The 16,208-nt window shown below is 35.6% G+C and overlaps 1 protein-coding gene across 2 annotated transcripts in view; it reads left to right on the top strand.

Annotated features, from left to right (window-relative positions):
• Positions 1-16,208, top strand: part of PDE1A (phosphodiesterase 1A) — a 494,981-nt gene that overhangs the window by 387,327 nt on the left and 91,446 nt on the right. For both annotated transcript variants that reach the window (XM_069068578.1, XM_069068579.1), the window contains exon 7: positions 11,669-11,769. In XM_069068578.1, coding sequence (XP_068924679.1) covers positions 11,669-11,769 — 101 coding nt within the window. The remainder of the gene's footprint in view (positions 1-11,668; positions 11,770-16,208) is intronic.

Here is a 16,208-nt window from a genome sequence, read left to right as displayed (position 1 = left end):
CCCACTTATTTCATATTTCCCTACTTGATTGTAAAGGGTTAGAATACTCCTGTAGTTAATGTTGATTACCAAAGAAAAAGGAAATCAGCAAGCCTAAAAAAACAAAAGAGGCCTGGTCCAACCACAATGTCATTCTATGGACAAAGGAACAACTAGTAAGTAATATCAGCTTAACATCACATTGAAATATCCCGCAAGAAGCATGAATTCATTCCTCTCTCTCTCTCCTTCTCCCTTTCCCTCTCCTTCTCCCTCCCCCCTTTCTCTTTCTATCTCTCTCCTTTTCTTTCCCTCTTTCTCCTTCCTCCCTCTCCTTATCTCTTTTTCTGTCTCTCCCTGTCTCTTTCTCTCTGACAGAGAGAGCTAGTTTACTTAGACTCAAGTTTAAGTACTAGCTCAAACCCTTAGAAGTTAACAGTTTTAATAAGCTACTATTTTTTTTCATGCAGTGCACTAAACTCTTTCTTTTGTACTTTGCAAGGACATCCTTTAGAAGTGACAAAATACATTTAAGTTTAGTAAGATTTCATTGTCAAAGCCCTGTGTTTAGTGATTTGCTTTCCCTGGGCTTGATATGCATGACATATTAGTGTGAGGGAATAAATTGTTTCTTGACAGCTACAAATACTGTTATTTACACTAGATAAAGTTACTTTGGAGTCTGGCTAAAGATACCATGTTTACCTCTTCCAAAGGTCTCCATCTTGAGTATCACAGTGCTGATAGTCTCATTTTAAGAGGCTCCTTTGAAGAGTTGTGTCGATTTTCTTTCCAGTTTCTATGACTTTGAAAAAAAGACTAAAATAAAATAGCCAAGTGTGGAAGTTAAAAAGAAAAAAGACTGTGAAGTACATCAAGGACAAATCAGAGAGATTGTGTGGTGCAGTGTAAAGATATCTAGAAGCCCTTCATTTCAGTCCCATCTTTGTTGCAGGCTAGCTGTGTGACCTTAGGACATTTCCCCAGGGACTAGTTTCCTCACCAGTAAAATGAGAGGATTGGATTAGATGATTTTCAAGGACTCTTATGGCTCTAAATTCCGGGGTCTTATAATTGCAAGAATAATGCTGGTATATTGTCACATGGGGTTATTTTGTCCTTTGGTCTGGCTAAGCTGTTTTGTTGGTATATATATATATATATATATATAAAGAAAGGCTCCCTGGGGATGTGAGAGTGGGTTGAGGTTGCCGGAAATGACTGAGATGTAAAAACAAAAGGAATCAAAAAGGCTTTCTTGAAAAGAGTAATGCTGAGCTAGAACTTAAATCAATAAAAATAAAACATCCTTCCATAATTTTCTAATTATAATAAGCAGACATTCAACAAGATGTCATTTCAGGCCAAGAGGCAGGCCAAATTTTACCCTATTTCCTGCTTTGATAACTTTTACTTTTCAACAAAACCAAACCAATTTTTGCCATTTATCTAAAGTGTTTCCTGTCAGTTGAGAAAATTCAAGCTATATAGTTTTGTTCATAGCAATGTTGTCTTTTTCTCTGCTAAAAGATCATTTTCTCAATTCCTTTTTATTTTTTCATCTGTCCAAAAATATGAAATAAATTTAAAAGGATATTATAGTCTATGGACTTCAAAACAAACAGTCTGGAGATCATCTGAAGGACTGTGGGGAAGAGAGTTTTATAGAACTATTATATGTTATGTGTGTCTGTCTGTCTGTCTCTGTCTCTGTGTCTGTCTCTATATCTCTTTGTGTTTATCTCTGTGTTTGTCTCTCTTTTTGTCTCTGTCTTCCTGTCTTCCTCTCTCTGTCTCTGTCTCTCTGTTTCTTTTTCTTCCACCTTTCCATCTCTACATTGTAGGAGAATGCTGGTAAAGGTTTAATAAGCAGTTACTTGACACACTTCAAAGTTTAATCTATACTATTAACATTTTCTCCATCACTCTCTTAAGTCTAGGCAATCATTAAAAAACAACAAATCAAGCCCTGAGTTGTAAGATTTGCCACTTATTAAGGTAAAAATGTTTACAATTACTTAAAAGACTTTCAGGAGAGGATTTGAGCTGCCTCCAGAATACTCTCCCCTTTTCCCCATGATAGGTTTAGATGATATAAAAGAAGAAAAGAAGTCAGAACTCTGAACAAAACTATATAACTTGAATTTTCCCAGAAAGCATTTTAGATAAATGATAAATATATATATTTGCCTGAGGGCAGCCTGGGAGGGAAGTGAGAATTAAGAAATTTCAGTGGTACAGAGACTCAAGACCATATCACATATTGACCTTGAATCCTAAAGAGAATGATAATAATGAATTACACACACACACACACACACACACACACACACACACACACACACACAAACACACACCAAGGATCTTCAACAATGTGGGAATTACTGCTATCCAGTGATTGCCTAAGGGATCAATCCCCACAGTCAAAGATTACTCAGTTTTTTATGTGATTACCATGACTTATTGAAGAGGGACCACACCAGATACAACCTCTCCTGAATCTTTATAAGTCAAAAGAGCATATTTGTTGCTGAATTAGAGTCCAAAGTTGCAATGGCAAAACTATCAAAATCTTGCCTACAAATTCACTTAACTGTTATAGAAATTACCTCTGTGGGAAGAGTTTGGTACCTCTGGACAATGGGGGTGGTGGTGGTGAATGGTATACAATGAAAAGAGTAGCAAAATGAAAATGATGGCGGAAGAGAAAGGAAAAGAAGAACAAATGTTGGTACATTAAGTAGGGGTGTCAGAGGAGCTGGGGTCCAGCCCCAATTCTAAATCTTTGTACTTTTCAGTTAAATATTTCATTAGAAACTTTGCCCTAAACATGAGTACAAATAACTAAACATCTTTAATAACTATTTATATTGAAATTAATTTCAGAACTTAAAATATGACAATATATGACAAATGCATGACAATAATTATGCTAAGTCCCTATCAAGGACTTGTCCATTTATTCCCATTAATTTTTCCTCATATGATCATATGGACCATTCATAGATTCATAGATACTTGACTCCCTTTGATAACACTGCATGCTGGACACACTACCAAATAGAGCAATATTTGATACCAGAGGTAATATAAAACCACTGGAGTTCATTGAATATTGGAGTGACATGTTAAGATTTGCACTTTAGTAAAATCTGTTTGACAGCTATGTAAAAGACAGATTGAAGAGAGAGACTTGAGACAAGAAGAAGCATTAGGACTACTGACAAGAGGTGATAAGGGCCTGAAATAGTGTGGTGCCTATGTCATATTGTGGTAGTGTGTAATAAGACTGGAGGGGTTGGGTAGGGAAAAGTTATGGAATTCTTTAAATGCCAAATAGGAATATTTAAATTTTATCCCAGGCAACTAGGTGGCATAGCAGATTGATGCTGGGCCTGAAGTCAAGAAGACTCATCTTCCTGAATTCAGATCTGTCCCCGGACACTTACTGTGTGACCCTGGGCAAGTTATTTAGCCCTTTTTACCTCAGCTTTCTCATCTGTAAAATAAGTTGGAGAAGGAAATGGCAAATCACTCCAGTATGTTTGCCAAGAAAGCCCCAAATGGGTTTACAAAAAGTTGGATATGATTGAGCAAGAACAACATATTTTATTCTAGAAATATTAGGGATTGAATTTATTTGAGCAATTGAGTAACACGGTCAGAACTGTGCTTTAGAAAAAGCACTTTGGCAGCTTTATAGAGGATGTATTTGAGTATGAAGAGACCAGTCAAGAAGACTTAATTAAAAATCTTTTATAATGTTGTAGTTGAAAGTTTATGAGGACTTGAATTAAGGTACTGGTTATGTGAGAAGAGAGGAAGAAAGAGAGGAGAGAGATACTGTTTAGGTAGGAATAGCAACTGATTAGATATGTCACAGTAAGAGTTAAGTTAATTAAAGTTAGATAATTTACTACCTTGAAAATGAAGAGTCCAGGATGATGTTTATGTTGTGAACCTGGGTGACTGGAAGGATGGCGGTACCGCCAACAGAACTAACATTGCATTGTTTTGAACTGGATATACTGTAATCATCTGAAACTCAAAATATTAAGAGCAGAATTTATTCCCTCCCCAAAAAACCCTCCTTCTTTTGAGCCTCCCTTTTTCTGTCAAGAGTACTAGGATCTTTCCAGTCACCCAAGTTTGCAATCCTTATGTTACCCTTGAATCCTACTCTCCCTTACCCTACATGTCCAATCAGCTGCCATTTCTATCTTCAAAACATTGCTAATATTCCTCTTCTTTTCTCCACTCACATAGACATCATTTGAGTTCAGGCTTCCATTGCCACTCACCTATACTATTACAATAACCTCCCAATAGGCCACCCTTATTCAACTCCTCTATTTCAATTTATCCTCTACCCAATTGCAAAATGATTTTCCTAAAATCCACATCTGACTATATCATTTCCCATACTCAATAAAATCCACAGTCTTCCTATGCCCTTGAGTTATAAAATCTCCATTATCTGAATGTGAGCTCCTTAAGGTTGAGACAATTTCATTTTCATCTTTTTATACTTAGTATAGTGTATCCAGAACACACTAGGTGCTAAATCAATGCTTGTCAACCAATTTATTGATTTACCATAGTGTGTGCTACATTCTTCTTATTGTGCTTTTTTTTTGTTTTGTACTATTTCATAAAGGTTATTCCAAATTACTTTGCATTCTTATATTTATTCTAATCAAATTATAATATTCTATTACATTACTGTATTACATTTTTTTTAACAATCCCAAGACACTTTAGCATTGTATGTACAAGTTCTATTTCTTTTCTATTTAATACATATAGATGAACTGGGTTGAGATGGGAAAGATGCTGTAGAAATATTATTAGTTTGGAAGAGACTCTTCTGTTGAGAAGGGACTCTTTGGTTTTTGACAATGAAAAGATTTAGGTCATTTGCCTGACTGCCAGAATTAATGGCTTGCAGTTTCAAGGTAACTGTCAGTGTGACATTTATGGAGCATCTCACTTCTCTCTTCGATGACTAATACAGCCTGTCATGTCAAAGAAGTGCCTAGTCCCCATTGACTGAAACAACCTTTAATGGAATCATTGTTCTTCTATTTGTTAGTGTCATGAATGACAACTTCAGGACCAGGAGCTGGCAGCACAACATACAGACGGCTGGATGGTCTTCACCAGCCCTCATTTCTTTTGCTACTTTATTCACTTGTTGACTCTTCACAGGTGACAGTGATGTGCAACTCAGATGCCTAACTAATCATGTTCACAACCAACAGCCCATGAAATGACTTGTTTTATGCAGTGAAGTTCTCTACTGTCTCAGTATGATTGACATAAGGCAAGGACCTTTACCGTAGTTCATACTAGTGGATTGCTGGTACCACATTGTTTTTAGGCACTGTACTTCGAATACAAAAATCAGTGGGGAAAAGGGAGGCTGAAACTTTTGAAATCCAGTCCCAGAGTGAGTTCCAGGAACATAGAGTACCACATTCTCTTTTATCCTCATTAGGTTGATTTACAGATAATGATGCTGATTAGCTATACACAGCAGTCTGTTAACTGTTTTTCTGCAAATGCTTTTCAGTGTCTTTCCCTGTTCAAATTTCAATGTATATAAACCACACATAGGATCAAAGGATTTATAACTGGAAAGGGACCTTAGACATCATTTAATATAAATCTGTTCATTTTACAGGCGAAGCAACTGAGGTCCAGAAAGGTGAAGAGAGTTGGCCAAGGTTTCATAGGTAGTGAATAGCAGACCTACCTAGGATGCTTTCTTAGAAAATATCTGTTGTTTAAAAAAAATTTTGTTCCTATTTCTTTTCATTACTACGTTCATAGGCTCATGTAGAGTTAAAAGCAACCTCAGAGGTCATCTAGTCCATGTATCTTTCTTTTGCAGATAGGGAACTGAGGACCAGAGTGGACAAACACCTTGCCCAAGGATATACAGCTAGGGAATGGAATAGCCAGGATGTGAGTTTAGATAGGTCCTGTGATTTCAAATTTACTATTTTGCTTTGTTTTGTCTTTCCCCATTGACATAAGTGTAGATAAAGCATGGGTAGACATGCCAGGGCACAGCTATGTTCTATACCTGTCATTTTATATCAGACTGCTGATGGCATCGTATTTATCCAGGCCCAGTCAAAGTAAGTGTTAAAAGAAAAATAAAAAAGTAATCTAGAGCATCAAACTCAGCAAGCTACCAAATATAATATAATGACTAGCCATCCAGAAAGTAAGAAGTAATTCATGCATATAAGAATTTGACTACTTCTCTAGGTGATTTCCAAGTACAATAGATTAGTATTATCCCCACCTCCTTGGCTTTTACCAGGAAGATAAATACAAACTATAAATACAATTCTATTGCAAATTATATATCACATGATATGTTATTATATGACCACAATAGACAAATTATACATATATGAACTATAAACACAATTATATTATGAAGATAAATACAAATTACCACAAAGACCAACAAATTTTTATCCTCTGAGACAAACCAGTTCAATGCTATTGTTCCACCCTATTGATGAAAGCAGCATGGTAGAGCAGGCAGAATACTGAACTCATATTCAGGAGTTCTAGTTCTGGGTTCAAGTTCTGCTCAAGACAATTATTAGCTATCTAGGCAATTATTAGCTATGTGTCCCCAAGCAGTGTACTTACCCTTTCTGGGCCTTGGTTTCCTCAACTGTAAAATGATGGGTAGGAGCATAGATTTATAGCTGGAAAGGACTTTAAAGGCCATCTAGTCCAACTTCCATCATTTTACAGATGAGAAGACTGAGGTATAATGAGTTGAATGTGAGGGTTAGAGGTAGGATTTGAACCCAAGTGTTTCACTCCAAAGCTAGCATTTTCTTCTGTACCATAGATTGGTCCCTTCCATTGCTAAATTTTGCTTCCTAATAGAGAACCTCAGACAAGCAGGCTTGAAAATCTTTAAGAAATTATGAGGCATATGGCTTTCCCTTAGTCTAACAATAAACTCAGTAATATTCATTATTATCATTCATTTTATATATTTAATGATTTGTTTCAATTTTCTTTATAAAAAAATTATTTGGGCAAAGAAAATTTCTACTCTAATTCTGACTCTCCTGCCTAGTTAGAGGTGATTGATTCTTCACTAAATTTCTACTCCAGTTTCTACTCCAGTGCTTCATCATGGCAAAAACATGACCTTGTACCTTGTGAACCCATGGTTTTGCTGGTAGAATATAGGCTCTGGCAGGTCCTACAAAGCTAGAATAGCTTTAAGTTCTAGTCTTAGTGACTTGACTATGGCTTCCTGTCCAAGTACCAGCCTAGCAAAGTAGAATGGCTTGTCTCCTGAGGATTGGAGAGTTGGTGCTTTTCTTAAGTCTAGGAAATAAAAGGAAACAAAAATTGCAGCGTTCTTAAGCATCCAAAATCATTAGTTTGATTGTTTGTACTCCTAATGTGAATTTTTGTCCAGTGACTAATGACTTGAAGGGACTGAACCCCACTTCAATATTGAAATTTTTACAATAAGTGAAACCAAAAGATAAAAGTAAATTACAAAGAAATGGAGTATCACAATTTTTCCTTTTGTAAACAAATAAAGGAAATGGTAGATTTTGTTTCATCATGTGCCCAAAAGGCAAAAGGCAGTACTATTTCATGGGACATTTGAGTCAACTTGACTGTGGTGTTCATGATGAGAATGAGAAAAAAGACTATCATGAGGATAATTACAGTTTATGTTGAATATTTGCCAACAAGTACAAAGAAATAAGAAAATTTTCTAAATAACGTGACAATAGCCTTGTCAAACTAAGTCAACATTAACCTTTATGCTTGAACACTTCAGAGAGTTTATGGGTACCAAAGAGTTCAGCAAGGACTATATTGAAAAAAAGTTCATGATGAAGAAATGAAAGAGGAAAGCAGATGAAGACAATTTAGAAGACTCATTATTTATCATCCTGAATATTTACTTTTCTCAAAAAGAGTGCCAGAAAGAACTGGTTATGGCAAGCACTGAACTGTCACAAAAACAAAACCAATTATATATTTTAAAACATGTTTTATTGACATATTTTATTTTTATTTCATCTATGTTTCTTTTTTCTTTATCTCCACATCTCAGAGAACCATCCCATGTAAGAAATAATTTTGTAAAGAAAAAACGAAGAGAAAAAATCAGCATAATGAATTAATAAATAAAAAAATCTGAAAATATTTGCAATGTTCTATATCTGTGGCCCTCCTAACTCTACAGAGGAATATGGATAGGGAGGCATCTTCTCACATACCTTCTCTTTTTCTGTTTTATTTAACTATTTAATTAGTTTTTTTTAATACATTTTCAGTTCTGAATTGTCTGCCCTAATTCGTTACAACTCTTCTTTCAGGTCATGATTGTTTTTTGTAATTTTGTACCATTTTTGGTGGTAGTTGGTTTTTTCCCATTTTATAAAGAATTAGTTGTATATTTTTTAAAGCTCTGCTTATTTAGCTTCACATCAGAAACTAATTATATCTGAGGAAGAAACAGAATCAATTCTATTTCAGATATTGCCTAGCTAGAAGAAAATAAAAATTAATGCCAAATTAGAAGAGAGGAAAGAAAAGAGATTTTATGCAATTATAACTATTACAACTTAATCTGATGAAACAAGCTTTTGACTCTGAAAAGATAGGAAATGGACAAAAATAAAGATCTCTCTATCACTATTTCATAGAAGAGTTTAATCAATACATAAGAGTAGCCACAGCAAGGGACTGAGAGAAACCAGAAACTGCTCCATCCAGCAAGTATTTAATTCCCTAGTATTGTGGGCATATATGACAACCTAAACCAAATAAGGACATGAGTAAAATATCTTGAAATTCAGTTTAATTTGTTTTCATATTGATTGCATACAATGTGTAGGGCACAATGCTATGTGTTAAGAAAGCCAAGAAAAATATATCACACAACTAGCATCATACAATCATGTATTTATGACTGAAAAATACCTTATAGACAACTAATCTAACCCTCATTTTCTAGATGAGGAAATGGAAGCTCAAAGATGTTGTGTGACTTCCTAAAGTCACTCATTTTGTAGGTGGCAAGGCTGGTTTTCTATTGAGAGGAGCAGAGAATATGGAATCCCTCTGTGTCTACTGTTTGTTTATTTCCAAAAAGCACTTAAATAAATAGAAACAAATAATCTTTAAATACTCCAATCTGAGTCCATGACAGTTGTAAACCCAGAAAGAAGTATTCATTGATCTACTTAATTTCAACTTCAACCATGACATGAAACAAGGAAACATACTTCAGTGATGTGTTTGTCAGTGTCATGGAGGAAGTCCTAAGTTCAAATAAAAAAAATTCTCTTTCAATGAAATTTTTCTCAAATTTTCCTATTTTTAAATGACATTTTACTAATCATACCCAATCTCCATTTGACTACAGAACATCCTTAATGAAATCTTTATTCATTTAAAATATCAAACTAAACACACCAGAAGGGGGAGGAATCAAATATGACTGATATTTCAAACAAAAAGTGATATCTTAAATAGAGAAGTTAAAAGTGTGGATTGACAGGGCAGGAAATCCCACTTTATACACATTGTGTTTGAGGTACCAAGTGAGACATTAAGGTGGAAATACTCTATAGCCAGAGAAGTGGGACTACAGCTGAATCTATGTTCTTAGACAATGAGAACATCCCTAGTATCCTGCCTAATGGCTCGTGTTCTAGAAGCACAAAAATAGTAAATTATAGGATAAAGACTCAAAGTCCACTAGATTCTGGGTTCTTCTGAAAGCTTAGTGCGAAGGGCTCTGGATAGCTTAAACTTTGTAGTTCTAGAGTAAAACTCCAACATCTTGGATGTGTCTTCTGATTGACTAGAAAGTAACTCCTCACATCACTTGATATTAAAACATTTGACCTCCTGTTCTGAAACCCCCTCAATCACAAAGGAATTTGGGGGAAATGGCAGTTGTCACAACAGCTTAGATTAAATCATCTTGACCTTTAGGTTAAACAAGTTTCTCTTGAATGAGGGTGAAGGGCAAATTTACAAGTGTGGAGGTAAAAGTCAAAAGACAAAAGTGGAGATACAAAGTCACAAGAATAGAATCCTGACCTGAGATTACCTGAATCACAAGAATAGAATTGTAAACCAAAAATAGTCTAAATCTTAACAAAATAGAATTAAAAATTAATTTTCAATTTCATAATATGACAATTTCAGGAATAGTCCCATAGTTGTATTAATCTATCTACTATACCTCCCATTATTTGTTATCCACCCATCCTTTGATCTTGTTCCCCCAATATTATAAAAAACCTTGGTTTGCTAAATCATTTTGAAATAATCTTGCTCTACAGTCAATCTTGGAGCTTCTGTAGTAAGTCTGTCCTGTATTACCATACATATCAATATACAAAATTACAATACATGTCAATGTATGTATGTATATGTATGTGTGTGTGCATATATGTGTGTGTATGCCTTGGTCTTATAGTTGGAATACTCCTTCAACAATGTGATTTTTTTACTTTTAATATTAATATGAAACTTAATATGATATTAATATTAATGTGAATAATTATACATTATTTCATTTGCTGTTCCCAACAACCCTATGAAGTACTGAAAGCAAGTATTACTAGTTTCATTTTGCAGATGAGAAAACTAAAATCCAGAGAAATTACTTCTCCAATGTAATAAGCTATTGAATGGTAAATTATTATGAATTCTATGTATACATATATAAAAAATACACATTTTTCAATTCATTAGCATTTATTTCTCTTCCTGTCACATCCCTTTTCCACTAAAAAAACAAACCAAATCCTAAAAACATATGCATAATCAAGGAATACAAATTTCCACATTGGCCATGTCTATGAAAACAGGTCTTCCTTTTGTATATCTTCTACAGCAAGCCTTTTAATTCTTAATTAATTCTCTTAATTCTTAATTCTAGTACATTCCCTCTTTTAATTATTCCCTGTTTATCCTGTATACAGCTTTTTTATACATGTATGTTTGCTTGTTGTCTTCCTCATTCGTTTGTGGGCTCCTTAAGGGCAGGAACCATCTTTGCCTCTTTTTATATGATGTAATATTCTCACCAAGAAGCAATAGATTCAATCAGTTAATACTAAGTTAATCAATAAACATAGGCACTTAATAAATGTTTATTGATTAACTTAGTATTAACTGATTGAGTCTATTACTTTATAAATAAAGAACAGAAGGACTGTGTCATCTTGCTATAAAACTTTGAGAGAGTTTTGTAGTAAGATGTGGTTATGGTCCCAAGGTGTGGTTTATATGTGGAATCCAATGAAGTGAAATGGATTTGATAAAAAAAATAAAATTAAAATTTGGGTAATGCTTGAATTAAAAAATCAGGGAGGGTTTAATATTTTAACTATGACACAGTGTCCATTTCAGAAAGGCTATGCAATTATGGCGACTGAATTAAAGTTTTCCAAGACAACTCTCATTTCTCTCAGTACTATCTAATACCTTGGAGAATCCAATATACTTCTTTTATGGACCCAGAATAGGAAGAGAGAAAAGTTCATTAAAAATCAGTAGATAACTATATGTTCTATAACACAATAAAATGTGTCCTTGTGTTTGTTTATTGCTGACTATTTCATTACCCCAAAGATAATTGAATGTTGCTTTTATTTACAAGCACTGGCTCAATGAACTGGAAATTTTAGCGATGGTCTTTGCAGCTGCCATCCATGATTATGAGCACACAGGGACCACCAACAACTTTCACATTCAGACCAGGTAAGTCTATCACAGTAATAATAGCGCCCATCTCCCACCTACCCACCCACAGTCACAGAAAGGAATCTGCCCAAGAGCAGACACTGTAAAGTTCTGGCCTTTGTATACCCAAGATTGAGCATAGTCTCTGATGCTAGGTCACACAGCCAGCATGTGGCAAGCCAGGTCCCTTCTGCTGTGCCACGCTACCTCTTATCTGGTAATAAATGTATATTAGTTAAGCTGAGTGGTGCTTTTATTATCTAGTTTAAGTCTCATTTGTTGATTCCTATCCTTCCCTTAGTCCCCTAAATGTGGGCATTGTCTAAGATTTAGTCCTCAGCGCTATGTTCTTCTCTACTTAAACTTTCAGGTTGCTGCACATGGACCAATTTTAGCTCTGCTTTCTCCAGCTATGCTTACCCTTGGCTCCAGGATAAACCACTGGCTGAACTGAAACAAGGGTGAAACAGAGACTCAGGGAAAGTCACCTACCTCTATAGGGATCACTCCTTATTCATGATCTTGTCTCAAGCTCCAATTTCACATTTCCATTCATGAACTGAGACTTTCCACTTGGTTATTCTGTCATCACCTGAAATTCAACAAATTCAAAGCTAAACCCACCCCTCAAAAAATGTTCCATATTTCAAAGAATCACAGTATTACAGAGTTGGAAGAGATCTCAGAGGATATTTATTCCTGCTTCTTACCTCCTTTCTTTTTCAATATCCTTGACAATTAATCACCAAGTATCCACTTGAAAATTTCCAATGTCAGGGAATATACTACTGCCAAGGGATGAATGTTCCATTTTTGGACACTTATATTTACTATGAAGTTATTTCTTTTATTGAACTGACATGTCTATCTGCCTCCATTTAACTTTCCACATTTATGTTCTCCCTTCTGGGACCAAACAGCAAAATACAAATCCCTCTTTAGACAGTTTAAGACAAGGACTATTTCCATCTTGTCATATCTTTCCAAGCTTGTGAGATTCATGGTTTCTTTAATGTACGGTCATGTGACATGTATTCAAGTCTCCTCACCATCATGGTTAGAACCTGGAGATGTTTCAATTTGTCAGTGACTTTCCTTTCCTAAAATGTAGCTCCTTGAAATGAACTCAGTACTAAATGGGGCCTGGCCAGAGCATAGTAGAGTGATTTTGAAACATTTGGAAACTGATATTATAGATTCTAATCCCTTCTGGTTGATGAATGCCAATATTATGTTTAGTGAGATCCATGATCTTTTATATGTAATATTTAAAGAAATCATTTGTCCTTTCCCCAGGTTCCCTTGTCTTACCCTCATCTCAATTTAGCCAGTGACTTAAAGCTGAACAAAAGTTAGTTGTTACAACTACCTTGCAAGAAATGATATATGTTATCTGTTGTACTGCTCACTTTACATTACTAAGCAAAATATGTAAAAGGGAACCACTACTCACCTATATATCCTATGTTCCAGTTATACTTGACTATTTAATAAGTACATTCCATGTTTTCTAACCTAGCAACTTTTGGGGGCTAGGGGGAGGTTCCTTTTTTGTGTGTTTGTCTTAGGCAATAGGGGTTAAGTGACTTGCCCAGGGTCACATGGGAGGTAAGTATATGAGGTCAGATTTGAACTGAGGTCCTCCTGATGCCAGAGGAGCCATTGAGCCACCTAGCTCCCCCTTTACCTAGCTACTTTTGCTCACAATATTGAGTCTCTGTCTGCAGTATTGTCCTATTCGTTCAGCTATTGAATTCCTACCTGTTGTTCAAAGCCTGTTGCACAATGTAGAGGAAAGCCTACTGGACTTGGATTTCTCTGGGTCTCAGTTTTCTCATCTGCAAAATGAAAGGATTGGGCTAGATGATCACTAAGGTTCCTTCTAGCTGTAATCTGTTATCTCAACTCAAATGCCTTCCCCTCCATGAAGCCTTATATGGTTTCCCAATCATTTCAGAAAATGATTAATTAGGGGCAGCCAGGTAGCACAGCGAGTAAGAGCACTGGCCCCAGTGTCAGAATGACCTGGGGGTTCGAATCTGGGCTCAGACACTTAGCATCCACCCAGAAACACCTGGCCATGTAACCTTGAGCAAGTTACTTAACCCCAATTGCTTAGGGGCAGCCAGGTGGCTCAGAGAGTAAGAGCACTGGCCCCCCAGTGTTGGGATGACTTGGGGGATGGAATCTGGGCTCAGATACTTAGCACCACACCCAGAAATAACTGGCCATGTAACCTTGAGCAAGTTACTTAACCCCAATTGCTTTAAAAAAATGATTAATCTCTCCTCTGAATTCTGATAGCATTTCATGAATCTCTTATGTCACACTTGATGTAGGGTTATGTTTAGGAGAGCATGTATTATGTTCTTTTTTGTTTATGTTGCTCAGTGTATCTGACTCTTCCTGACCCCATTTGGGGTTTTCTTGGCAAAGATGAGAGGTAAACAGGGTTAAGTGACATGCCCAGGGTCACACAGCTAGTAAGTATCTGAGGCCAGATTTGAACTCAGAAAGATTCTTTACTGGGCTCTCAATTCATATAAGACAATGGCTATATCTTCTTTGTGTCTCCCCTCAGCAGCCAGCATAATAACTTACAGATTGCAGGCAGTAAGCAAATGTTTGTTGATTGACCCAAGGGGCAAATGAAAGTTATATTTAAACTAGAGGTACAAAAAATAAAGAGAAAAAGAAATAAATCAATTATGCATAGCCATTGTACAATCAGATAAAGATTTTTAATGAGATGGAAATTCTGGTCAATTTAAATGAAAATGAAGCAGTTATATTCCCTAATATTATGTTGGTCAGATATTTACTCTGTATTAGAGGAGAAATAATATTTTATTTTGTTTTTACCTGTCTCTTAACTGCTTATCAGTTAGTTTTATAGAAAGATAAGATACTTTATGTGGATAATTATTTCAGTTCCTACACATAAGACCATGTGAAAACTGACTCCACATCTGCCATTAGTGCATTATTTTCCCTTTCTTTTCCCCTCTTGCTACATACATACATATACACATACACACACGCACATGCACACACATACATATGCATGTACCACTAACACTTTTACATCCTGTCTACTTAAATATGAACCTAAATATGAGAGACACCGTAGAGTATTTGATGAAATATCCACCTCAGAGCCAGGAAGACCTGGCCTCAGGTGCTGCCTCTGACACATACCTATCTATGACCATGGGCAAATCACTTAACCCCTCATTCTAAGTAACCCTCTAACACTCAGAGTTGCATAAAAAGTATCAACCTGTGTTGGTAGAGAGAGTTTTCTTTCCATCCATGAGTTCCCAACATTGGTAAAATTTCTAGTTTTATTTCTATCCACTATCCACCTAAAAAGCAGCCTTCTTAACATTGATAAGTCAAAGTTTGGTGAATTGTACTCCGTTTTCAGTCTCCACATTTGGAGTTAGACCATTTCTAGTTAGACCAATTCAGGGCTTCACAGTTCCATCATGCTTAAGAATGAATGAATGAGAGGTCAAGTGCTTGGGAACCCAATTGAAAAATTGTCTTTGAAGTCAGTGTTGATATGAATCATGAAGTCCTTAAATTGCAGCAAAATAAAAAAAAAGGAAGGGGCAGTAATTTCCTCTTTTCAGGACGAGACTGTAGAGTCATATATTACCATGGATACTGGGTATTGTTTGGAGTCTGGCTCTTTTCTTTGCATGTTAAGAACATTGTAAAGTACTGCCCCCCCACCACCAAAATCACTTTATTCTCAGGACCCTATTAGATTTATGACATGCAATAGTGCCCAATCCTTCTCTATAACTAAATCTAGTTCTTCAAAATAATTTCTGTTTATTTCTGAAAACAAGATATAGTGACATTTGGAGTCATATTACATCATAACACTGACAAAAACTGCTATGATTAGTTATGTGGGTCAACAGGGTCTGCATTTAAAGAAATTTTATATGCATATATGTGTGTGTGTGTGCGTGTGTGTGTGTGTTTTTGTGTGGGAAATCTTAGATTTTCCCATGATGTCAGTGAGAGACTAGAAATAAACAGGGATATATTACTTGGCCAGCTCTATTTCATTCTGCCTTATACAAACATTGTATATCTGCTTTTCTTTTGTAGTTTTCTTGATATTAGCTTTCAGTTTTGGTTTTCAACAAATGGTTGTTTGTTTTTTAACTTACAGTCAGGAGCAAAATATTGAAAGAAAATACCTATTAGAGGTATACACTGAATGTATATACTCATCCTTTTGACAGTCATAGTCACAGTCTTAAAATGGAAAAGCTGAAAAGGGCCTTAGAAGGTTATTTAGTCTAACTGGTTCATTTTAGACTTGAGGAAACTAAGTCTAGAGAAACCAACGATGATTTAGATGAAAGACTCTGAAAGTCCTATATTTATACCAAAGGCCCTCTCCTTTTCTAATGGGACATGAAGAGGATGGATCTTAG

The sequence above is a fragment of the Petaurus breviceps genome, unplaced genomic scaffold, assembly GCF_028583685.1.
Source record: "Petaurus breviceps papuanus isolate PSGF00001 unplaced genomic scaffold, PetGlider_PUasm1.0 90763, whole genome shotgun sequence".
Taxonomy (NCBI): domain Eukaryota; kingdom Metazoa; phylum Chordata; class Mammalia; order Diprotodontia; family Petauridae; genus Petaurus; species Petaurus breviceps.
The sequence above is the reverse complement of the archived record's forward strand: the minus strand, read 5'-3'. Positions and strand labels throughout refer to the sequence as shown.